The 24,622-nt window shown below is 44.1% G+C and overlaps 1 protein-coding gene across 9 annotated transcripts in view; it reads right to left on the bottom strand.

Annotated features, from left to right (window-relative positions):
- RNF216 (ring finger protein 216) overlaps positions 1-24,622 on the bottom strand; it is an 86,555-nt gene that overhangs the window by 42,906 nt on the left and 19,027 nt on the right. For 8 of the 9 annotated variants that reach the window (XM_026083074.1, XM_026083069.1, XM_026083070.1 and 5 more), the window contains 10 exons: positions 22,966-23,832; positions 21,072-21,148; positions 17,159-17,261; positions 16,055-16,219; positions 14,907-15,021; positions 14,488-14,627; positions 13,449-13,499; positions 12,215-12,352; positions 10,988-11,136; positions 10,412-10,490 (listed from right to left, as the gene is read on the bottom strand). In XM_026083074.1, coding sequence (XP_025938859.1) covers positions 10,412-10,490; positions 10,988-11,136; positions 12,215-12,352; positions 13,449-13,499; positions 14,488-14,627; positions 14,907-15,021; positions 16,055-16,219; positions 17,159-17,261; positions 21,072-21,148; positions 22,966-23,832 — 1,884 coding nt within the window. The remainder of the gene's footprint in view (positions 1-10,411; positions 10,491-10,987; positions 11,137-12,214; positions 12,353-13,448; positions 13,500-14,487; positions 14,628-14,906; positions 15,022-16,054; positions 16,220-17,158; positions 17,262-21,071; positions 21,149-22,965; positions 23,833-24,622) is intronic. The other variant, XM_026083078.1, reaches the window with a different exon arrangement.

Below are 24,622 nucleotides of genomic sequence, written 5' to 3'. Positions count from 1 at the left end.
GGTAGACAGGAACTTAAGAGGTGCCCATTTCTGTTCCCTTCAAAGCAGCTAGAAGGTCCAATCCCTCCGGCCCACTGAGTATACACCAGGCTGCCACACTGTGTGACCAGCAATGCTGGGAAAACAGAATACACAGTCCCTTCCCTTGTCTAAGAGGAGAAGGAACCTGCCACCTGAGCTCTCTCAGTGAGACATGCTCTCTTTCCCTTATCACTAGCAAGCAAGTTTAGAAGAGCCTCCCATCTTGCTCCCAACTCCCTAATGTAGAAAACTCTGTAATGACTCTGCTAGGAGAGTACAGACTTTTTTTTTTTAAAGCATCATTCTGAGAGAGAAAGAGTTCAGTCTTTTACCAGTATACACTACTTAATTTTGTATTTGTGTAGAATTGCTGCCCTATGCATTTTAGCCATTTTAACCATTTCAGAGAAGAGAACAACAAAAACGTGTTTAAAGAGATTACTTTCTTTAAACTGTCACTTACCTTAAGAGTCAATATATTCTGTAGTAAATGACACTTCCCCTTTCACACTTGCCCCTCATTCAAGGAGCAAGCTAACATGACAGCACAACTGTTCACAGCAAGGCCTCCAAGGGATGTCAGATTCCTAAGTGGATGCTCTGCCCAATTGAGTGAAAAGGCACAGCTCCATTAACCAGAAGCAGGATAGACAGGCAATTCTTTATGCTTACAGCAGCCTGGTATTCACAGGTTAATTGCTGCATCCCAAAAATAATGGTCTAATTTTGATTTCATAGTAGCCATATTCTTTTATATGGAGCATGGAGAGCTGTTTGCTGCTATAGGATGCCCTTGGCACTACGAAGGACAATCTGAACACATGGAGTGTGACAGGCTCTCACCAAATGCAAAGATAAACCTAGTCACTAATGCTTCCTCAGCCTTTGACACTAATAAGAGAAGGAGCTTCACTCCACAGTACCAGCACTGAAGAGCACATGAATTTTGTGATGCTTGAAGTGCTACCAGGCAGAGCACAACAGATCGCTCCATTCCTCAGCTCTTGAAGATTAAAGGTCCATTAACCATTTTGTGTGTGCAAGATGCTCGCTTCATTTGTATGCGGCAAATAAGCACGGAGGGCCCACATCCTGAACGTGCACAGGTATGCCTCGGGGTGAAGGAGTCCGTTTTCAACACGAACCTGCTCGTACAAAGAGTTCTGCTCTGCAGTTCTGATGACAGCATTTCCTGACCCAGTTTCTATCTTGCTCCTCATTCCTCTGCTACAAGTAGTAATTAGTAATGTCAGTGTTCTGGCTGGATTGCTACAGCCCCATTAATAATGCAAGAGTAGTAACAGAACAAGAGCAAAAGAAAAGAGACTTGAAGGTTAAAAGCAATAAGAGAATGCATTTTAGGGGGCACTGGAAGAGGAGGGAAGAAAAGGAGAAGAAACACTGGCCTACTGAGATTATAAACCGCATACTTCAAAACACATCATTCCTTTCAGGTGGAAATGGTGGACAAGTCAGTCAGGACTAATTAGAAGATAATATGCAAATAGAGTGACACACAGGGGTGATTTTTACGAAATCAGAGAAAACCTTCCGTTTTCACCTTCCCTCTCCTCCTCTAAATTTGCTGCCTCACATGTTCGCATTTCTCCATTACTCATGTTATCAGAGGTCAACTGTAACTAGGCATCCAGCATATGACTCACACTGAAGTTTCATTTCTCCAGAGGAACTTCTGCCAAGACTAACTCATACCTGCCCATCTACCACCAAACCTTTAAGGCCAAGAATCAATCTCTTCATTGTTCACTTTGACCTGAGGCTCTGCTGGAACTGTTTATGATATGTATTCTGGACCTAGAAGAGTCCTGGATTTGAACAGATGACCCAGCATCTCCCAGTCCTTTAAAGGCCACAGAGTCTTCTCCAACACTGGTGGCAGCTCCCTCAATAATAGCTTCACCATCACTGTAAGGCACAGAAGCCTTCCAACAGCTCTGAATGAAGTTGTCAGAGCTGCACCCTCAACTGGATCACCTGGAAACATTTTTCCCTCTTTTCCTAATAAGTACAGCATAGGAGAAAAAAAAAAAAAGGAGGCTTTGGGTTTGGTATTTGTCAGCTGTTTCTGACTGAAAAGTCACACTGATAGTTGATGGCTGCCCCCTGCATGCCAGGAACCAAAGGCAGCTTGTCTGGGGCTAATTCTGGTCCAATACCAAAAAGCAGCCTTCACAGAGGCTTGTGGTCCCTAATTTTCTTGAGGATTTGCAAGACATTACCTCATTTTTAAAGGTCATTTAGCAGAGCCGACCAGTCACCCTCTTTCTCTCCCAGTGTTTGGCATTTGCAGCTTCCTAAATGGTGCTAGAACTCTTTTTAGTGATGATGTATGAAGCAAAACACTCTCTCCATTAGCTGAGGCTAGATTTACATCACACATCTCTTATCATCCGCTTATCAATTTTATTGTTTAACTTCAGTGCAGCTCCCTCTGACACTTAAGAGACTTATTCCACGGAGTCCTTCCAGCACTAAGAGCTCAAATGAATACCCAGAATGGACAGAAAAGCAGCAGGCTCATTGAGATGAGCTCATTAAAGAGTGGCAAGGAATGAAGGAAAAGCAAAGAAAGAAAAAGAAGAAAGATCAAGTTCAGAACTGCATTGCTTTTTCAAAGACACCATTCAAGTATCACTTCCTCTGCACAGAGGAAGTAAGAGCTGGAGGTTCTCTGATACAAACAGCTTCCCCTCCACTACAATGATATAAAAGGACGAGTGTTTAAAAAAAGGAAAGCAGGCCAGCTCTAAGCACACTGTGACCAAATTAGGAAACAAACTCAACTGACAGCCTCCAAAATGGACATCATCTGCAGCAGCCTTGTATTAGCCCAGAAAGTCTGATGACTATGTCATCTGCTCAAATCTGTTTATGTGAAACCAGAAAGAAGCAAAACACCTCCTGTAACTACATATAYGAGGTTATGCCATCTCCATGGTCTAGCCTGAAGGAGAAGACAGTCATCAACTACCCTGACACAATACTATTCAAAACCTTTACAGCTGACTCATGCCCCTCCAAAGATAACTTTGCCCTGGAAGTACTAAGGTACAAGACAAGGTGTGTGCAGAAAGTCTGTTTTTAAGTGCATTTAAGCAGTTAGTTGTGGCAGATGAAGCTGAGGTTAGAGATCAATGATTACCATGACAGGAATGTGAGGGGGAGGAAAGAGGAAAGATGTAGCTTCTTGAATAAGGTCAGAACAATGTTTTTAAATTGGCTTGGGAACAGTCTTTTTCCATCCTCTCCAACCTCCACTTCCACTGCAGCGGCAAAACATTAACTCTGCTTTGATGCTCTGCAAATACAAGTAGCACCGGGCAGAGTATAAGCCTTAAACTTGCTCATGCTTTTGTAATTGCTACTTTGGAAAGTACCTGTACTCAGCTCCCACAATAGTCCCAGGGTAGCTCACTAGCATCGCTACCTGTTGCGAGGACCGATGCAAATGATGGACAACCTAAGTTATTTCGCTGCTAAAGGGGGGGGAAAAAAAAAAAAAAAAAAAGACACACACACACACTCTACTCTGTGTAGAGGTTCAGGCTTTCTTCCTTGATGTTAGGGTAATTGCATCACATTACTCCATTCGTTCCCTGCATGAAATGGAAGAAACTGGAATAACACCCCTCCTTTTCTTTTTCAAGGGATCTTAGAAAGGAAGGGCAAAATTTGCAGCTAATCTCAGGCTGCAGTGGGCCCCCAGGCCTGCCTCTGCTCTGCTCTCAGCACAGCTACACCCTTCAGGGTTTTTCCAGCAGCAGCAGCAGCAGTTCCAGTTTGATTATGGGTTGACTCCAGCAACTGCTGCACTCAAAGAAGCTGAGGACATTTCACACCCAGCACTACCCACCCAGAGTGCTCTTATCCAACTCCTCGCAGAGTCTGCCAGCTGATCCCCAAAGACGCTGTCATCACTCGTCTGCGCTGACCACCACGCGATTACAGCCGCTCTCGGGATATCTCTTCCACTTAAGTGGTGTCAAGCTGGACCCAGGGAGGGAGAGACGAGACTGCTGGGTCATGAAACAGAGGCTGATGTTTCCATCTCACATGAAGTCATGCCTAGCTTATTACCTCCAGGCCTTTCGTTAACAGAGGACAAAGCTATGAAGGGAAGATAGCACTACCTCTTATGGACCTGACAAAGAGGTATTCACTGGTCAGTAAACAGTGGAAGAATTGCTTTTTCACTGAATGGATATTGCTATATAAGGCAGAAGCCAAGCACAGGAGTAAGCTTTGTTGCTTGAATTGCACTGACTTACATGGTCTATTTTTAAAGAGACTAGCTTGAGTTCTTGCTTTCAGCAACTTTTTTCTTCCAAGAGACAGATACCCCATTTAAACTGACCTCTTTCCTCAGGTCCATTTTCAAGCTGGGCTTTGCTCTCTCTTCCTCTGTCAGACTCATTTATCAAGCGAAGCATTTCCACATACCACTGCATAAACAGACTTGACCTTGTAAAAGCAGCAGCATCTGAGCTCCCACTGATGGGCTCTCTGCACCCCACCTCCACAATGAATCCAGTCTGCTCCTGCAGCAGCCCACTTTCCCCGTGAGATATTCTTGAAGCACCTACAGCCCATTCCTACATGTCCTGAGGAAGGAGGGCAGGTATCTAGTCACAAGGCAGGGAGACATGACCACTGTACCTCCTCCCAGAAAAGTGGCATTTCGGAGCAAGTTACTGCTGGCACCAGTCAATACTTGTAGCTGCTCCCAGCCCAGACCAAGGATACACTTGAAGCAAGCTACAGGACTTGCTCTGGTGGCAACAACTCACTCCTGCTCACTGACTTTCCTGGGTGCTCCTTCTCAGAGAGGCAGCAAGCCATCAGCAGAACAAGCAGACATGCACAGTACAGCCGGGACGCAAGGAGTCTCCTTGGCCTTTCCTCATGCCCCCAGGAAAGGCAAGCAGCTGCCCAGCAGAAAGCTTGGGATGAGATCTCCTGACTCTCAGCATTCCTCATGGGAAGATCTCCTGACTCTCAGCACTCCCCGTGCAGCTTTGACCCTACACGCCTCAATAGGACACATCACATGGTTTTGCACACGCACACTCTTCCTACGTGGGATTGTACTTTTAAGGCTTTGCTGCATCGGGAGCACCCTCCTGTTATCTCTTTCTTTAGCACTTGGCAGGAAAGTCGAGTGGGGTGTTATCTGCAGCCTACAATCACCTCAACCCCACCTTCGCCCTTGGTCCCTCCCTCCCGCGAACAGATACTGAAATCACGGGAGCTCCTGCTGCAGTATTGCCAGCGCTGCCGCTGATAGCATCTCCGCCTGCCTTGCTCACTGACTGCAGCACAGAGAGCACCGCCGCTACAGACAAGTTTCAATGTCCTTTTATGGAAGAAAAATGAATCGCCTGCCCAGCGGCAGAGTGCCTCAGAGCCGAGCCGAGATGACAGACGGAAACTTGCCATTTGTTGTGGTTTTGGCAGCACTATAGTGGAGTGTGTTCCCATGCACACCACTCATTTAAGAAGGGTGCAGCAAAGGCACTGAGCTGGAGAAGAAAGCTTGAAACTCTGGAGCAGGGGATTTCACCCATGCAGTGCTGAGGAGGAAGATGGTAGCGAACATTAACAGCTTCAAAATTGTTCTGTTGGATGAGACAAGCAGCAGACAGGCCTCCAGACAAGACTGTATGCAAGCACACAAGTACTCCATTCCCAAGCTCCACCAGTAAGACAAGAAGCAAGATCCTCCACACCACATTTCCATTTCCTCCTCATCCCAACAAATTCTGCTAAACCACATTCACATAGACACAGGATGGAAATTTAAACATGGGAGTTGGATGTTGAGGTTAGTGCCATCAAAAAGGAATTACAGGGGTTTACCATAAGCAACTGCCATCTTCAGCTCTGCTCTCCACTAAAGCAGAGGGGTAAGCTATAAGTGACAACTGCATCCAAATAAATATGTCCAAGAAAAARCATACAAAGAACGGGGATAAGAACTGCTGCACAGAGAACGAGACAGGACCATGGGACCTTCAAAATGTTTGCACTGCTGTCAGGAAGCTGACTGAGAGACTTCAGCAGCTGGGAAAACATGTTGCAAAACAAGGAGAATTAAGTAATTCTCCACATGCACAGCCTACTCTGAGGCATTCTGTTCAAGCTCAATTTCTTCAACCAGAATGATATTTTTTGTCCCCCCCCCCCCCATGTTGCACATGCACCCTGCCAGCGACAAGTCTTGATACAGTTTAAGGCTAACACCGCAAAGTGTTTGGTGTTTGGGAAGGGCAGCTCTGGGCAACAACAGCCCAGCCTCCAGCATGGCACCGTGGCATGCATTGGATAACATCCTTGGAAGGATTATGTCATCCTAAACACATCTGCTGCTGCCGCTGGGTATTTGATTACACAAWCATTTCCCTTGCACCCTATAAAACGCTTGTAACTGGATCATAGGTGGCTTGGGCTGCCTCATTATCTACCTCTGAATCAGGAACAGCTGCTTGCTCCATTACCACACCAGGTACAGCGATCACACAGGCCTTGCAGAATGCCCTGTTAGCTGCTTTTATAACTTTAAATCTGGCTGATCACGCAACAATTTGTTATTTCAGCAAGAAAGGCCACTCGTACTGAAGTTGCTGTAAACTATATGACATGACTTATGTTTATTAACATACGCTGTGGATGCCGTGTTAGCACCCTGCTAAGAAAAGCCATGTTCAGACACAGCTTACTAGGCAGAGCTCTGTACAAGCTTAAACCTGTTCATCTTCCAAAAGAAAATGAAGGTTAAAAAGCAGCTGGGTGCATCTGTTCRGCCAGCACCTTGAAATCAATCATAAGAAATTCTAGCAGCTTAAGAAGTCCCCTAAAACACCACATCTTAGTTCTGCAAATTAAAAGTACACACAAGGATTGCTTTTGGCCAGCGAGTCTATCCTTGAGATGAAAAGGCAGGACAGCRAAGAGTTCATCCATCTCACACAGGCACATCGATGCTCATTTTCCCAGCACAACGGTTCAGACACCCAGCAGGCCAATTCATTCCCTAAGCACAGCCTCATTAACGGGATGCACGACGACGTAGTCATGAACAAGAGTGGCAGCAGCCTAGTCAGAGGGCTACACAGCTCAGCACTGGGCCGCCAGCAGCAATCGCTTTTTACATCCAGGCAGCAATTCAGTCCTGCAAGTTACGCAAAGGAGTTAAAGCCTTGGAAATGCAAGTCCCTGCAAGGTGGCTACAAAACGACCGCRTAGGGTTTTAGCTCCCTGGCACCTCGAGGGACAGCGCAGCACGGCTCCGGGCCGTACTTCCATGGCAACGACGGCTTTCCCCTCCCGAGCTCGTGGCTGGCGGAAAGCCCTGCAGCGCTTTGTGCCCAGACTGCAAAGAGGGGAGCAGCTCCCCCGCCCCCGGCAGCCTCTGAACAAAAGCCGCGTCTTCGTGCACGATCTGGGATACTGGGAGGAGGGAGCTAGAGTGAGGAGGACTTCCTTTTCTGGTGGGAAACAGAAATTCCCCAACACATGAATGTACACACTCACTTCCTAGTACTTAAGAAATCAACCTGCAATGTGTCTTTCATAGCTTTACCAGAATCGGCAGCTTGAGTTTGGGTGACCTTTTGTGATGTGAGAACGCACTGCGGAAAACTGTGCATCATTAGAGAAGGGAAAGTCGAGCACCACTTCCACACGGAGATCCACGCATGGACAACAAGATGGAGGCTGGCCGAGCCAGCTGCCGGGAATCCTCATGCTGTGCACACGGCTGCTGAGAACATGCTGCGAGGGACTCGCTAGAGAGCAAAACCTCAGAACTCAGACAGGTCTCATGTCAGCCAGCTGAGCAAAAGCTGATTCTCCCCCACCGCATGCTCAGACTGCAAATACATGGGAGACTGCATTCGCAGGGTGGCTTGGACAACCTTCCTTTGGCTAATTAAGCTTCTCCTCCACCCAGCAAGAGCCAGTGACATTAAGATGCAAGGCCTAGCCACCTAACTAAGAGCCAAACTTCTCGCAACACAGCTGGAGCCACAATGGCACTGACAGATGGTGCAGGCTCATCTGCATGCTCTTCATGCATCCATTCAGCCACCAAAGGCGGCAACTGGCAACCAGTGCAGAGGTTACAGCTAGCCACGTTTCAGTCCCTGCGAGGTGCAATGYGTAAGCAGCAAGCTGGGTGTGCCTAGTGCTCCTCTTTTATTGGGCCCAATCCACATACACAGCCAAAATAAAGGCTTCTGGCTGGTTTCCATCACATACTTTACAGTACATCCATATCTGATCCAAATGTGAATCAACCTCTCTGCAAGATTTAATAGAAAGCCAAAGAATATCAACATGAGCTATAGAAGCAGGACAGAGGATCCAGGTAAAGGAGCACTGAAATGCAACAGAACCAGYACCTGGTCCTCCTCTCCCCACCCTTTTAGTCTGGAGGTTGAGAGGCACGTTTTGACCTATCCCTTTTCACCCTTTTCATACTTCCCCTCACTTTCAGTTCAGTTGTGCAAGCACAGTCCTTCCAGCCAGAGAGGAACTCCTTCCAGGATCACTCATCACTACCACAAAGTCTGCCAGAGGCACTGCTAGGAAAACCAGTGCATCCTTTCCAACCTCCGTGGAGTTCCCATAGAGGAAAGGGCTAGATTAGCCCTTTCCTCCCTACAGGCAACTTCCTGCAAGCAAGAACATGAATTGAAATTCTTCACTCTGGAACGAAACAAGGCAGCAGGAACATGAAAGACCACTGCAGTTGCTGAGATGAGACACTAACACATCCGGCTAGCTCAGTTTGTCATCCTACAGACTTCAAATCCCAAAGTCTTTTAGATTTCTAAGAGCCCTAAGCTACTCAGCAGATTTTCAGCTAATGAATCAACACAAGCTGTCCAGGAAACCAGAAATCCAGCCCACTGGAATGCTGCAGCCCCAGGGAGGGGGAACAAATAGCGCCCTAGGAAGGAAATGAAACAGCAGACCAGAGGGAAGAGAACACTTGCAGCACTGACTCTCTTGCCACATTTATTGTGCCATATTACACATTTTTAAGAAGTACTTCAAATTATTTTATACATTGAAACGTTCACATTGTTTAAGCCTAAATTCTGTTCTATGGTGTTGATACTGAGAACAGCTTGTTTTTTGCAAAAACGGAGAAAGGAAAAAAGAACGATTTAAAGCTGAATCAACAGTGCCACCTAATGGCAATCCAACCTCCTTGCTCATGAAATCTGGATGATCCAGAATTGAGAGGGTTTTCCCGAATGCTAATGTTAGCAAAACGTATCTGGAGATTAAAGATCAAAAATGGAATTGTGCATCTTTCATAAGTGACTTTCCCYCCCAGTATATTCAATTTTCATAACAGAATATGAAGTTCACTACTAGCAACTTCAATTTCTCCAGACAACAAAATTTGACTTCTTATACAAAGTCTATTACTTTTTCAATAGAGGCAAACAGTGGTATGACTTCAAAATGAGAACCCAAAGCTTTGGCAGCTACAAGCGTATGGTCTATGCATTCAAAAGGAATTTCTGTGATTAGCAGAAATCTCTGCTGGGGGATAGGCAGCTCTGAATATTGCATGAGAATTCGTTGTTGTGGCTAAAGTTATGCAAGATGCCCCACAGTATTAGCGCTAAGCACAGATACTATGTCAGCCCCAACTCACTGGCACCAGATGTAAGCAGGGTTTAACGTACATTCAGGAGACTCCAAAACACATTTCTGTACCATCTGTTCTGCAGAAAAATAAACATGTAGCAGTAGCAGCAGTAAGTTTCCCCATTCTGCCCAGTCATCGGGCCAGATGATTCTTCTGTTATGGCTATTAACCAACTTGAAAAGCACAAAGATCTTCTGCCCTTCAAAGGCGCACATTTAAGCGAGCTCTTCAAATAAATTTTATTCACTACCAGCTGAATCTGTATTCAAATGGTGGCATAAGAGAAAAATGCAACATGCCAAATTCTGCTAAGGACAGCAGATGAGTTTTTTTCAGCTTGTTCTCCAGAATTTATTAGATAACAGATTACAATTTGTTTCTATGCTTTTAAACACCCTGCTCCCTGTTCACCTAAAGCACTTCTGTACATGCAAAACAGTCTAAGGCACTTAGAGGCTTTTCTTTTTGGCCAATGTCTTCCAAGCCTGCCACGTGAAAGTGAATCACCATGTCCGTATCAGTGCCCTGAAATCAATCCGTCTAGCCACACAATTTTACCAAACGTCAGTAGTATCCAGCAAATACTTTGCTGTCCCGTGCAGCCACATCAGATGTTCATTCACCTGCTGCTAGGAAGTGAGCTGTCCTCCCAGCTCTCCAGCCCAACACTCCAGAAGAGACCAAATGGCAAGTGTGACCAATTACCTTTCTGCAGCGGGGATTAGGACAGCTGAACCGCTTCACATCATTGTCCAGTAGAGCTGGGAAGTTACAGAATGGACACCTGCAGTCCAGAAGAAGATGCTATTAATAGGCCAAACAAACACAGGGCCAAACAAATCTTTGCAGAAAGTGGATTTAGTCAAACAGCTATGTGGCTGTTAACAAGGCTGCCAGCCAAACGCCTGCCAAAGGATTTGCCGACTACTGTCTTTTTGCTCATATTTCTTTGATCACTTCCCTGTTTGCAATCAAAATATTATATGCTCAGCACTGCTTTTGACCATGTAGTTTAGAGGATCAGCACAGGGCTGGCACATGATGGGGGATTCAGCCTTACTGAATTTTAATCTGCTCCTAGTCAAAGGAAGGCAGACTGCACTAAATAAGAACAGTCAGAGGAAAGCAGAAGCCTTAAACTCTAAGGCAGCTCTTTGACAACTGCCTGCCCCATAGTCAGCACACATTTATGGTTCTGGAGGACAGTTTTCTACAACAGAAAGTACAGGATTTCCTCCAGTTCATCCATTCCGACTCATGTATCCTGCATTGGAGACCTACCTGACAAGCTCATCTGCACAGGCAGCAGCCACCTCCTCCTCAGCTTTCCGCTCATAGTATTTACAAAGGATGTTCTCTGGAAGCACCTTCTCCAGCTCGCTGGTGGGGAATGAACACGTGCAACTCCCTTCCATGCAGCTGAGCTCTGACTACAATTGGAAGGAGAGGAGAGCACTCAGTTTCAGTATGTTTCTAGTGGTAAATACAAGAAGACTCAGCACCCAGAACATTTCCAAATACAATCATCACAGAGCTTTGCTTATAGAGAGGAGAGCTTAAATCAGCAGATGACTGCCAGAGAACAGAGTAGGGGGCTTGCTGTGGTACGAACAAGGCTAGTTAATCAGCTAGATCAGGCCTCAGACAAGCACTGGGCATGAAGTTGATAGCGGGGATTACAGTTCACTTGCTCCAAAGCCACCGTGACCACAAAGCAGCTTGTTACCACTGCATGTTCCCCACCAAGAGCTGGCACCATGCTCATGAACAGCATATTCTATTCTTGGCAATACACTCATAAGTAGTACACCTGTCAGTTTATATGGTTACATGAAATACGGATCCTAGAGTACCCCCCAAAGTTTGATCATCATATCCTGAGGCAAAGGAGCATGCATACCTCACAGCAGGTTAATAACTCATTTATAGCTCAGCTAAGTACCAGGATAACTGCTAACTGTTGCTCCCTTACCATTTGGACCAACTCTGGTAACCACGTCCTAGTAGCATCAGCACTTCTATATAAGACTGAGAAGGTTAGTAGTCCTGCAGAGGAATTGACCCCCAAATTAAGCTGGGATCACAAGGAAGTTATGAAGAACAAGGCTTTAGCTAGGAAGAGACTGGCCAAATCAGAGACAAGCACTGTTTTCTCTGTGCAGATACCATTGGTTTATTAATTAGTAAATCAAAACCAACAAGTGCAAGTTGTTACTATGAACACTGTAAAAAAATTTCCTAATAAGCCATTAGAAGTTGCTAAGCATGGAGCAAGTTAGAGGTCAGCAAGACAGAAATCCTATTCAACAAAGATCGCATTGTGAAGTTCTTGGCTATCCATTTGATGGTGAGACAGACTTGTCAGATTTGGATTTCAAGACTTCATTCCATTCAAATACTTCCTGGGAAGTGCAGTTGCATCTTGTCTCAGCAACACTCTGCAAACAGCAACATAATCTTCCAACAGCAGTCTACCCATTTCCCCATTTCCAGGTGGGAAATCCTTACCTTCCCAGAGCCAAAGACTGCCTCCTGAGCATATTTAATTAGGCACTCCTTGCAGAACAAGTGACCATCTGCACACTGCGTTAGTTCTTCAAATGCAAACTCCCCGTAGCAGCACCGGCACTCTATCATCTGACCATCCTGCAGCCATAAACAGAGGTATTAACAGCATCCAAAAAATCAATAGCTATAGCAACACACCAACAAACACTGCTGGAAATAAATAAGAATGCAATGATGTGGGCACACACAACTGCAATCCATTAAAAAAATCCAGCATTAATTATAAGAAAAACACAAATGAGCTACAGACACACATTATTCTATTAGATATCCTCTTTGGTGGTTGAAACTCACCATGAGAAAGCAAACCCAGAAACTCAGTTAAGTAACTTAACATCTACATGTCCTCCATGATAGATTCCCTCCTCCCACCCCAAAAAAACCCTGAAGAACAGTGTTTGACTAATTCTTAGCTCACAGGCAGAGAACCATCTTGGGTTAGGGAAGCTGTGCTTGCAAGGAAGTAGCAGAGAATATGCACAGTTCACACAGGGAAAAGCAAGATTCAGACCTTTTGCCCTCTAAAGGAACATTTACCCATTTGCCTGGAGAGGCCCTGCCTTGACTTCTTCACTGCAGAGGTGGAGAAGCTTGCCATTGTTAAGAGTAAGTATGCCCATTTCTTTACAGGTCTGACATCTCCAAAGTTTGAAGAGAAACAGGCATCGAGAAAGAGAAATGTAATCCACAGCTGCTGAGCTTATCTCTTTCTCTTCATTTAAAGGGAAAGGTTTAATTTTCAGGGGGTTTTTTGTTTGTTTGTTTTTAAAGAGTCCTTTCTGCAAATGAGAAAGGCCTTTCTGCTGGCAGAGCTCCAAAAATAGCAAATCTGTTTTAAGCAGCCATAATGTGGGTAGCAAGAGCTAAACTGGTACAATTCTATTGCAATGTTTGTTCTGGCCAGTAAAGATACAAGCAGCAGTTGACTGAATTACTACAGATCATTACACACATCAATACTGTCTTGCTGGACTCAGCTCTTGTCTACCTTTTCTAAAAGCCAGACAACACATACTATGTAGGTTCTGCCAGCTCAGCAAAAGCAGCACAGTGCAAATGCAGTCCTTTAGAAAACAAACTCTATTCCAGAAGCCAGAGAAGTTTGCAAAGTAGTAAGTGCAAAATAGTCTCTCTATATAAACCGAACTCCAGGAACCATATTGCCAATACTGACCTTCTGATACTGTTCCTCGTTCATCTGCAGAGCAAGGAGAAAGTCCGCATGCTGTAAGACAGACAYGTGTATCTGTATTTGTAGAATGGATAAACCAGTTTTCCATCCCCTAAACACTTTTACATTATCAAGACTTACAAATCACCATAAAAGGCACACCGTCTGCCTACAACATCACTCAGCCCATCCTTCCAATCCATTAAACTATCTATGATTCAGCTAAAATGGACTGGAGAAGCAAAGGCAGCAAGAACAAAGAACCAAGTTCTGGATTATGGAGGGCCATTAGTTCAGGTTTCTAYGGGCAGGCAAGATCTCACTCGATAGGTCCCTCCAGAGAAAGCCCCAAGGAACACGAGCTTTGTGTTTAAAAGGAAACACTATCATCTGCCTAAGAGACACTGATCTTTAAGAAGCTACTTCAGAAAGGACTGTAGCTGCAGAGCTGTGAATTCAGTCTTTTGTCAGATTATGAGGGGAAGACAACACATCAGGAAGGGTTGCAAGGCTCTGCTTTGAAATGCATGCACCTCAACATGGGACAAGGAGTTCTGGAGAGACACGACTGCCAACTTTCAGAAAAAGTGAGTGGATGGTCTGCCTTGAGCCTAGTTGTTATTAACCACCAACACTGAGCTGTATTACAAGCCTAAAAGCAGAAGAGACTGCTACTTATTAGAGGAAAGAATTCATTAATACAGCTTTTACTTTGTAATAAAAGAGAGTCCAGAAAGGTGTTTCATCGTGGACTAAAAATCAGCATTAGCAGATATACAGAAGCTTTTCAGCAGCAAGTGACAGCTATATATTTAGGCAAATACAAAATTCCTTGTTTGGCTTTTTCCTCCCCTAAGTAACTMATTTTTGAAAAAGTTTTAAGTGTTAACAGTTAGTAAAGGGGCAAAAGCCATCAGTTATTCAACATTTTGTTCAGTATTTGACTTCCAAAAGAGACAGATTTCCACGCTTAAGGCCAAGGCCTCTACAGTGGCTGAAATAATTTGTCCCACAAGATCAAAGCAGCTCCTACCACTCTCACCTCTGCCATCTCTTTAACTTTCTGCTCATAAAATTCCTGCTCTAGCAGCACCGGTGGGAGAAGTGAGAGCCGGTCATAGGACCTCCAGTGCCGTCTCTTATTCTCCAGGAAGAACATCCGCTTCTCAATTTTCACATCACCTAAAGCAGAGTTAAAGGTACAATGAAATGGGATGGGGCAGCAAGAGCAAAGCTTAAACCCTTCCTCCTCTACACTACCAGCTACATAACTTCAGCATCTCAAACGGCACTTCACTGAGCAGATGCGCTAGYGAAGAGCATCTTCAAAACAGATTCTAGACAATGACAGAGACATAGATGGGAACTACAGCCCTTTCCAACAATAGTACTTTCCGCTGCAAGCCAGCTCTGCTTACAGTATCCATGCAGAAAGCATCACACATACCACTTGGTATTTACCTTGCTCAAATTTGAAATCTATATATGAAAACTGATTCATTTCTTTCCTCCTTTTTCTTTTYCCACTGGTTTCTGGAGACAGCTCCTGCCATTTCTTGATGGCATCAGAAAAGGCCTAGAAAACAACATACAGGCATAAATCCTTTCTGCTCTCTGGAAGAAAGCAGAAGCAAACACATCAAATTAAACCACTGCATGAACAACTTGTGCATAAGATCAATTTAGAAGCAGGAAAGCTGAACACCCTATAAAGGCAAGTCTACTTCTCTACCCTTTTCCATCTTGTTGCTTTATGAATTTATAACAATCATTTCATAAACACAAAAGAGCCACGTGTTGTTCAGGCAGAGTTGAACGATGCTTTGCAACACCTTGGCCTATCTCTAATACAACTAGTGTTCATTTTGATGCAACAGAGCTCAATTTTTTTTGAAGCTTCTTTTCTGAAGGTTTAGAGCTAGAACCACCTGCTCAGTTCAGCTACTCAACACTCAATCACTCTAATGAAAAAAACCACCAGCTTGCCCCTTGTTTGTTTTTGCTTTTTTAAAGTTAAGTCTTAGAAAGAAGCTCAAGAGAAGCATATCAGAAGAGTAGCTCCAGGTCAAAAACTTRAGATGGCATTCACATTTAGCTTGTTGATACTTGAGAACAAGTTTCTTTGCAGCTCTATTACAATTACATTCTTTTACAAGGAATATATGATTTATTTTGCAAATCATAAGAATGAGGAGCAGGCCAATAAGAGACTTGGGCTCCTCTTCAATTATATGTAGTCAGTTAGAAACCAATGACAGCAGTTAAGTGTCTTAAGACTTGGCTAGTCTAGGCTTTACTGGCAATTATGCCCCACTTCAGCAGCAAAGTACAGGAGCATTTCTCAGTTTAATCCATCACCCACCATCAACTAGCTAGTGCCTCCTAACTTTCCTAGGACACAGAAGTACAACAACTTTCTGTGGCTGATAAATTTTGCAAATCTCTCAACTAAATGGAGATCAAATACTTTTTGAAAGGAAAGGCAGCTTATAAAAATACAATCATACACACAAGTAGATAGTGCAGTAAGGCAAGAGACATCACATCGCTCTCAGACGGGGGAGGTGACTAGTAAAAAAATAAATAAATAAAAATTTGAACTGAAGAACCTTTCGTGTGATTGCATAGTGTCCTTTGAGTTCATGTAGTGCCCACTTAATATCCTGGCTGCTCAGCATTTTGAAGTCTGCCATAAGGAGGTCAGCTGCTTGAATAAAGCATCGCTGATCAAGTGGAGCAAGCTTGGAAAAGTCAAAGTAGTCCACTTTAGGCACCTAAGAAAATGCAAAAGACAAGAGAGGATATAAAAAGGCTTCTACAGACACACAAAATCACCCCAAACAACCCATCTTTCAGCAGTCAGGAACTTCTGCCAGATCACACAAAACCCAAGTTACAYGGCACCTTGCTATGAGCACATACCCAAGCATGAGCTTAGAGCACAGCATGGCATGTGAAGCTTACAGGTGTGCACACTTGTGCAGGTAACCTGCCTTGAGCCGCACCACTCTGCAGCTCTGCTCCTAGCAGGATCCAAGCCAACTAGCTTAAAGTCATCTGAGTGTGGCTACACAAATATATCCTCTTCTCACTGTCTTGTGTTACTGTAAAGGGTGAACAGCTTCACCGGCTCAAGTTTGAGGGATACTTCCCAGAGCAGAAAGAGGTATTCAGTATCTACATCTCAAGTCACATACAGCCATTTCAATTTACTCAAAGAAAGCATCTCAGGGAGAAAAATCTTTGTCAAAGAGACTACTAGGAAAAAGAAAAAACAACAAAAAACCCACAAAACTGTAGGGAGATTCTCAGTTAAGAGGCTAAAAAGCAACGCCTAAACGCCACACAAGAGACTTGATGTCCCAGTCTACTTCATGCAACAGAAGGACCAAAGAATTATTAGATCAGTGACCAAAATGAACACTTCAGATGGGAGGTAGCCAACAAGCAGGCAGGACGCAGGGACTGGCTGAAGGGAAAAAAAGCAGACAAGGTGAACCTATACAGTAGCAAAACATGAGTCTTGAAGTCATCTTACAAGCAACTAACTTGTTATTTAACACCAGTTTAAATGCACCCAGAGGCCTCCTATGAGAGCCTAGTTCAGTCAGGCACTCCACAAACATGCACTAATAGAACACCACATTCCAAGATCAGCTCAGGTTAAGCACACTTAATGGGAGGCACGCTATAGATGAGGCTTTCTCACTTGCCTTTGTCTCATCTTGGCTGGCAAGCAGGCTGCTGCTGGGATTTAAAACCACTCTGCCTTCCTTCTTTGGGTAATCTGGATTTTCCAGGAGAAAGTTACAAAGTCTGAAAAGATAAATATAATTACTTGAGGGTTTGGGAGCTCAGGTTCATTCCTCACTTTTCAAGTTTTTAGTATCCTACAACTGAGAGGCTGGGCAGGCAAGTTACAGCCTGTCCTATAAGAACTAAGGGAGGTCTCAGGCTAGAGCAAACTGAAGCTAAATGACTTAGAATTGAGTAAAGAATCATCTGCTATATGACTGCAAAAGGAAAAACAAATAGATTTGCCTTTCAACAGCTACATTTATATAACAGAAGTTTGTATGGGTGAGCTACTACTATCCTATGCCAGTGGGGAAACACGTTCGCTTCCCTACTCTTATGTCAATGGGTAATCCACATAAGGTAACACCTCCTGCGAGTACAAGTCAAATCTTGCATGACTAATAGTCAAAGTGTACCAACTTTCTGCTACTCTGGAATTAACATTATGAAGACCATACAAGAAAGAACAGTCAAAGTGTAGCAGCATTAACTCAAACACAGCTGACATCTATTGCAGCTAGTATAAATGCACCCTTGGAAGAATAAGCTTAAAGCCTCCCACAAAACCTGTGAAAGGCTGATGTCTTCCTGGATGGATTACAGATTCAAGTTTTAATTAAGTTCCAGTCTTCACTTACTTTCACATTAAAGCTGAGATAAAAACATGTTTAAACTGGGTTTACATAAGGTATGTACTCTGAACACAGGTTTATTGTAATAAGGCTTGAAATCAGATAGGCATTATCCAACTCACACTAGAAACTGCTCTAGCTGGAACAGCATTTAAAAATAATCATTAAGTTGAAAAATTACATGCTTACTACCCTCTAAATCCAGCATAGCAGAGGTCCGATCACAAAAAAAAAAAAAAAACAAACCATAAACTTTGTCAGATAGGTTTAGCTTAGTGTTTCAGCATAGAGGAGACCCTAGCAACTAGTTTAAGGATACGTGCATCGCCAGAGCTCCACAGATACTTTAGGAGCCCTTTTGAAGGAGAAAGTCTGTTGTAGGCTATTTGAGTCGGACTTTCACAGCTTATTCTCAACTCTGTCACCAACCAGCTGTGCTAGTTGGGTCAAGTCACATAAGCTGTTCCTCAGTTTCCCCAACTGAGGATAATACCCTTCTGAAAGGGTCTATGAGGAGCAATTAACATTTGTAAAACTTTTTGAATGAAAAGGTGCTAGATGGAACAAAGACATAATTGCTGCTAATTTACATTCCTGATGTCAGAAATCAGTCCTTAATTAAGAAATCTGAACTGCCTTGAAGCATTAACCCACTATCACAGCACAATTACTTTAGCCCTGCTTTTACATTCAAAGCAGAGGCATTTCTTTTTGCTTAATCAGGTATTGACATATTGAGCCAGAAGCTTTTGACTGAATGTGAATGCTTCTGCACACAAAAGCTGAATAGATGATACCCTGCTAAGAGGAGTTCTCACATCTTATCTTTCACATCAGTGGAAAGTTTTAAGACAATCATTTCTGAAAACAACAAAATATCTTGGCACTGAGCATTTAATAGCATCCAGCCTTCCTCCCCCCCTCCCTTTTGTAAAGGGTAACCGTTCTAATCCAGCAAAACCAGAACTTCAAGGACCTCAAATCACTGAAGCTCAGATGTAAGGATTTCAGCTGTGGCACAGTCAGAATACATTTGAACTATTCTGCAAGTTGCCATTTCAATGCTCAGGACTTTCAGAGATGTTAACCTTCAATATGTCTGACAATTAGTTAAGTGCATCCCAGTGTGCAGTGCATGCACGCTTGCAGCGCTGTTCATTAATATCTGCACCACAGGACACAGAGCCAGTTAAAAGCCTCATCCCTGTCCAAACCCAACCACCCTTATCTATTATATTTCAAGCCTGATTCAGCTTGACATACCACGGACATCAGAGAGATCCTGCCAGCTAGGCTGAGCAGTGCTTTGACCCATTTGTTCCAATACAAAAGATGCAGTGACAACTCAAAGATAGTTTGGTTAAAGAAATAAGAATACGGGGAAGAAACCTCTATCACCCAGTAAGTGTGTAATGCACCAGTGAGCAGACACTGTAGATGGCCTACAGGGAAGCCTGTAAGTGCCTTTTCATCCCACTGGTTCTATGGTGCACAATAAAAAAAAAGGATTTCAGGATCAAGAAAGGAAGGAACACATTAAGGCTGATAGAGGCTGATACTGGGATTTAATTCTATCAGGCTTTGCCAGATTCCTGCAGGATACACTAATGAGTTTTTCCACACCATCTGTGTGAGGATCCTGCAGCTAGATGCCCAACTGTAATGGTCTGATCACCCTGAGGAACAGCCTAYGGCCCTAGAAGTCTTCTACAATCCCAAAACAAGCATCCAGTCTTAGGTGCATCAAGTACACAGTGCAGGCATCCAAAAGCTTCTCATGTTAAACAGGCCACCACTGCAGGGAATGCACTTTCAGAAGTGAAGAAAGAAATTAAAATCTTAGATTTCTAACCAACAAGTCCTGCTCTGAAGACATGACTTCACAACATAAAGGCAGCAAATTGGAAATCAAGGCCCAATGGATGGGCTCATTCTTAGTTCCCTGCCAGTTAACTTATTTATGGTCCAATAAATAACTGTAAGCCTCACATACTTCAAGATTGCTTAATTAGTGCCCTAGTTAACTTCAAAGGCATCAGATTCATACAAGTTAGAGTGAATACTCTAACAACCAACACCTATTCTTCATTCTCATATCATATAACTAGTTTCAACATGTTTCAGATAGCAGCAACAGCTGCAGAGAGAGAGACGACCTAACATCAGACAAGTCAAGAGTAATTTACTTCAGATAGCTCCTTCCCCAGCACTTGCTGGTGCCAACACACACAGGCTTTCATTCCGCAAATGTGCGAGCTTTATCCAAAAGGGTAGGAAGAAGACAGAACTTAACAGTAAAAGTTAATGGCTTTTTTTTTTTTTTTTTTGATTCTAACATGATTCACAGGCATATCAAACATGATTGCTAACACTGGGGACTTCTCAAGCTGTTAACACAATTGGGAAAGTGACAGTTCTCAAACCTTTTTCTACTGCTTGCTTCCCTTCCCAGCTCACACTTCTGCTCAACTTGATCAAAACCAGTCCATCAGCAGCTATCTAAAATCATGAATCTAGAATCTCTTGAAATACGTTTGCTCTATTCTATCTGCAAAAAGTGACTTGAGAGAAAAGTCAACAGTACCACTGCTACTTGATTAAGCAAAGGGGATGGAAAAAATCAGCATCATGCATCAAATGAGGGTGTCCAGGATGGTGTCAGCTTTGCCTGGAAAAAGCCAAATGAAATGAAGAGGCAGGAAACTATTTTCCCCAATTCAGAACTCACCAACCCTCCTTTGAACTATGTTTCATAAAACAAGTCATCTCAGTATCTTATCCTATGGAACCTAGCAATAGTTAGGGGAAATATGTGACATCCTTAAATAATCAAATGACCAGCAACAGAGCATTTGCAAATTACCTTAACAAAAGCAAAGAAGCTGAAGTGTGATGGCAKAATTACAAAGCCAAAGAACTAAGCATTGCCTTATGTCAGGGATGAGTGAGGAGTGATGCACTTCACTCGTAAGACAGAAGCAGCAATGTTTTATTGAGGTAAGATAGAGGACGAGCTTTCCTTAGGAAGAACTTCATTAGAAGGGGAAAAAATCTATGCTCTTTGGCACTAGCAAGGTAGCACTGACTCCCACCCTTCATCTGCTGCGAAGCAGCCGCATTATCAAGAGGAGCAGTGGAAGTGTGACTGTAGCCAGACTGCTGTATCACATGCTCCGACCCTCAGCTCTATACTTACACATTTAAGTCATAGCAGTTCTTGATGCTGATTAGCTCTTCAATATATTCCTTCTTCACATCAGGGAATCTTGCTTCCTACAGTAGGAAAAGCTAAAGGTTATGTAGGTATTAGAGGAGCTGTGCAGCACAACCTAGCAACAGCACCAGAGACAGAAGTTTATAATTATCTAGCATGCCCCCGAGACAGGGGCCAGAGCGGGTTCCAAGAGACCACATGTATCCAGCCACCCTGGATACTGCAATCCGCCAGCTTTCCTTTCCTCCACAGGATGACTACTAACAGCTCTTTCTCACAAGAACGTGGGTAGTAATGTGAGGGGCCATAAGCAGCTGGCTTGACAAACGATTCAGGGTGGACAGAAACAGGAGACATGCAGGCGTGATCTACAACACAAGCAGAGCTAATATTTACCTTCAGAGGACTAAGGAGTTTCAGATTGTCTGCTGAAAGACAACATTCCAAAGCAGAAAGGAAAAAAAATACATATACCCATTCAAAGCAACCAGACACACTTGATGAGACCAGACCGGGGGGAACACACCCTTTATTGGCATTTCYGTAAAAGCTCTCCCAGCATTGGCCACATGGAAAGAGCAGCAAAGGGGTGCCCTCTGCTCCTTGGGTTTCTGTACAGGTATCGCAGCTGATTGTGCCAGGTGGTATTTTGCTTTGCAAGATTGAACTGGTCAGGGTTGTCAAGCAACTCTGATAATGCAAGCGTATCTATTTGTCCATCTTACCAGAGCCGGTCGCTGATCAACAAGGTCTTACTCAAAAAGAGCGGAACTTTGTTGGGCTACTACTTTGAGAATAAAAACAAAAGTACTTTCTCAGCCTTGATTTTCACAAATAGAATCAGATATGGGACGAGGAGGGATGACTTTAGGGGAGAATTAAGATACAGATCTTCACACTCGCTCAGGTAAAATTATTCCTTAAGGCATCAAGGAAAGACCTTTCCTCTCTAACAATCAACAGGAAGACGGGGCACTGGAGGAGAGGGGAGAACAGTAGACAAGTGAGGCATCACCACAATACCTTACATATACCACATTACCCGTGTTTGCGAACGTACCAAAGGTAAGGAGTGCCTTCCTTTGTCATTCAGTAGCTGTGGCTAGTGCCCCTCTGTACCTAGTGGGTGTAAGGGAGCACATGTGCGTGGGGAATTTAAACATAATCTTCACTCTGCCTATCTAGTGTCCCCTCGGAGCTACTGCTTTGAAATCCGCACTGCAAGGGAAACTATTAGCCCTGAACTACAGTGGCCTTTAGGTGGCCATGGTCCAGACTGCTCTGGCTGGGAGAAGCAGCTGAAAGTAGTCATGGCTCCCAGCAATGTGTCCCTAAAACTTTCTCCATCCCGCCCCTCTATCCCTCCACCTGTGTTTAGTGTCTCAGTTTTACTTGTTTAGTCCTAAATACATCTCTAAACCAGCTGTACAAACTTGAGTTAGAGATGAGCCAGACAAAAAAAAACCAAACCAGTATAGTTGGGAGGGAAGTAGCCTTTAAGAGAACAGAGCTGCAAACAAACCATTAAGAGCAGACTCATGTTATTTTGCCTCACCGGGCCCTTGAAAGCCTGCAATCAGTTCTGCTAAATTCCCTAGACTCACAGTCAGCCCTAAACCAAATGTTGCCCTCAAGGTTCACATCCTCTCCTCACTTCTGCCATAGGACAGGTTAGTCCTTCAAACCAAGCTTCTCCAAGACAGTTCACTGCTTGCTCCTCACCTTGCGCCTATCTGATACTTGGCTGAGCACAGACGATTTGCGACTGAAGTCAATAGGAGCTGTGCTTTGAGCACATGAAATGCTACATACCTTGAAAAACCTGTCTGAAAACAATGTGCACATTGAAGGTAAACAAGCATGAGGGAATACTTACCGTCTCTCTGATGAGCAGTGCAGTGAGGTCTTGGTCCTGCCCAGCAGCTCCTTGTTCTGGCACATTACTAGAGCCAAGTTCATGCGAGTCCTGTCCAGGGAACGCCGGACCTGGCTGTTCATTGTCCATTGCTGCCTGCTGACCTCTCGTTTCTTCTGGTGGATGAGCTGGCTGGGGTGAAGCAGGACCTGGAATCCCATCTTGCTGTGGTTCAGGTCTGGGGAAGGCTGGCCCAGGAGTCTCCTCTCCATAAGCCCTCAGAGATCCTGGGTCTGCTTCAGGCTGGCCTTGCTGAGGAGCACAGCCATTTACTACAGCACGTGGCTCGTTTTCCGATGGCTGGACATATGGGTGATCCAACTGGCTATTCCCTTGAATCACCTGCCCACCTGCAGGGGTTGCAGCAGCTGTTCCTCCAAGGTTTTGYAAGAGCTCTGGTTCCAAGTCCTTTCCTGGCCAGCCCTGGGCTTCCACCTTTTCCTCTGCTTGTGGTGGAAAGTCTGCTTTCTCCAGATTAATGACTTCCCTGTTAACAAGCTGTGGACTTGTCTTTATTGCTGGAAACAAACTTGGTCCAGGCTCCTGGTTGCTCCTAATTTCAAATCTGGGGCCATTAGGCTCAGAGGGACCAGGCTGCTGCAAGGCAAGGTTCATATTCTCATCCCTGCTTGGTCCAGCACTGCTCTCCACCATACGATTATACCGGTCTCTCTGGCACAACAAAGTTGAAATCTCATCTTGCAGATATATGCTCCTCAAGGGCCCTATGGCACCTTTAGATCCTCCTTCTCCTACAGTGTTCACACTCTGCCACTGAGCAGCAGGTCTGATGACATTAGGACGCAGAAGCTGCTGATGCTTTGGGGTCTGAAAAGAAGACAGACAAGATTAAGTAAAGGGAGCTCTTTTCTGCATGTCAGAGTCCTTGCTCCAGATGATCTTTTGCATCTGATTAAATTTCTGATAGGAGGCAGATAAAAAATCCATTTAGCACCGTTTAGCACCAGGCATAAAACTGCAATCTACACATCTATGTCATTGAATCCTGATCAGTTTTACTCCATCCTTAGCCCATCCCCAAGTGCTAACAGCAGAGAACATTTGGCAAACAGARGATGCACAGGACTTTCAGACTGGAATACTCTCCTGAGCTTACCCCAACCTCCACTCCACTCCCAGTAAAACTCTCTCAGAAGTAGGAACTAGCTGAGAGCATATTTGCATCTCAGCTCATCAATTCATTTAAACAGGTAGCAGGAACCAAAGCTCAAAATGGTAACCTCTGTCCTTCTTGCTGCTTCTGGCAGGCTAAGACTTCCGTATACAAACAGGTTTTGAAGAGTCTCTGCTACTTTTTTTTTTTTTAAGCAAAAAAGAAACAAAGGCCAGCTTAGCAACCCATTTTCTCAATGCCTCTTGTTACTTTAATAGAAAATTCAAATATATTCTTAACATAGCTTAAACATGAAAATAGATAGTAGAAATCATCAGGGTAAGCTTAAGCACCTCGCCCTCCTGTGTGACTGTGTGCTGGTAAGAAAAGAAAAAAAAGAAACAAAAAGATAGGTTTCTCATGTAGGCTGGCTTTGTAAAGCTATAACAATTCAAGTGTCTGCAACATCCCAAAAATCCAAACAGAATAGTGGAACAAAGCATA

This window comes from Apteryx rowi, unplaced genomic scaffold (assembly GCF_003343035.1).
Source record: "Apteryx rowi isolate R43461 unplaced genomic scaffold, aptRow1 scaffold_6, whole genome shotgun sequence".
Taxonomy (NCBI): Eukaryota; Metazoa; Chordata; class Aves; order Apterygiformes; family Apterygidae; genus Apteryx; species Apteryx rowi.
The sequence above is the reverse complement of the archived record's forward strand: the minus strand, read 5'-3'. Positions and strand labels throughout refer to the sequence as shown.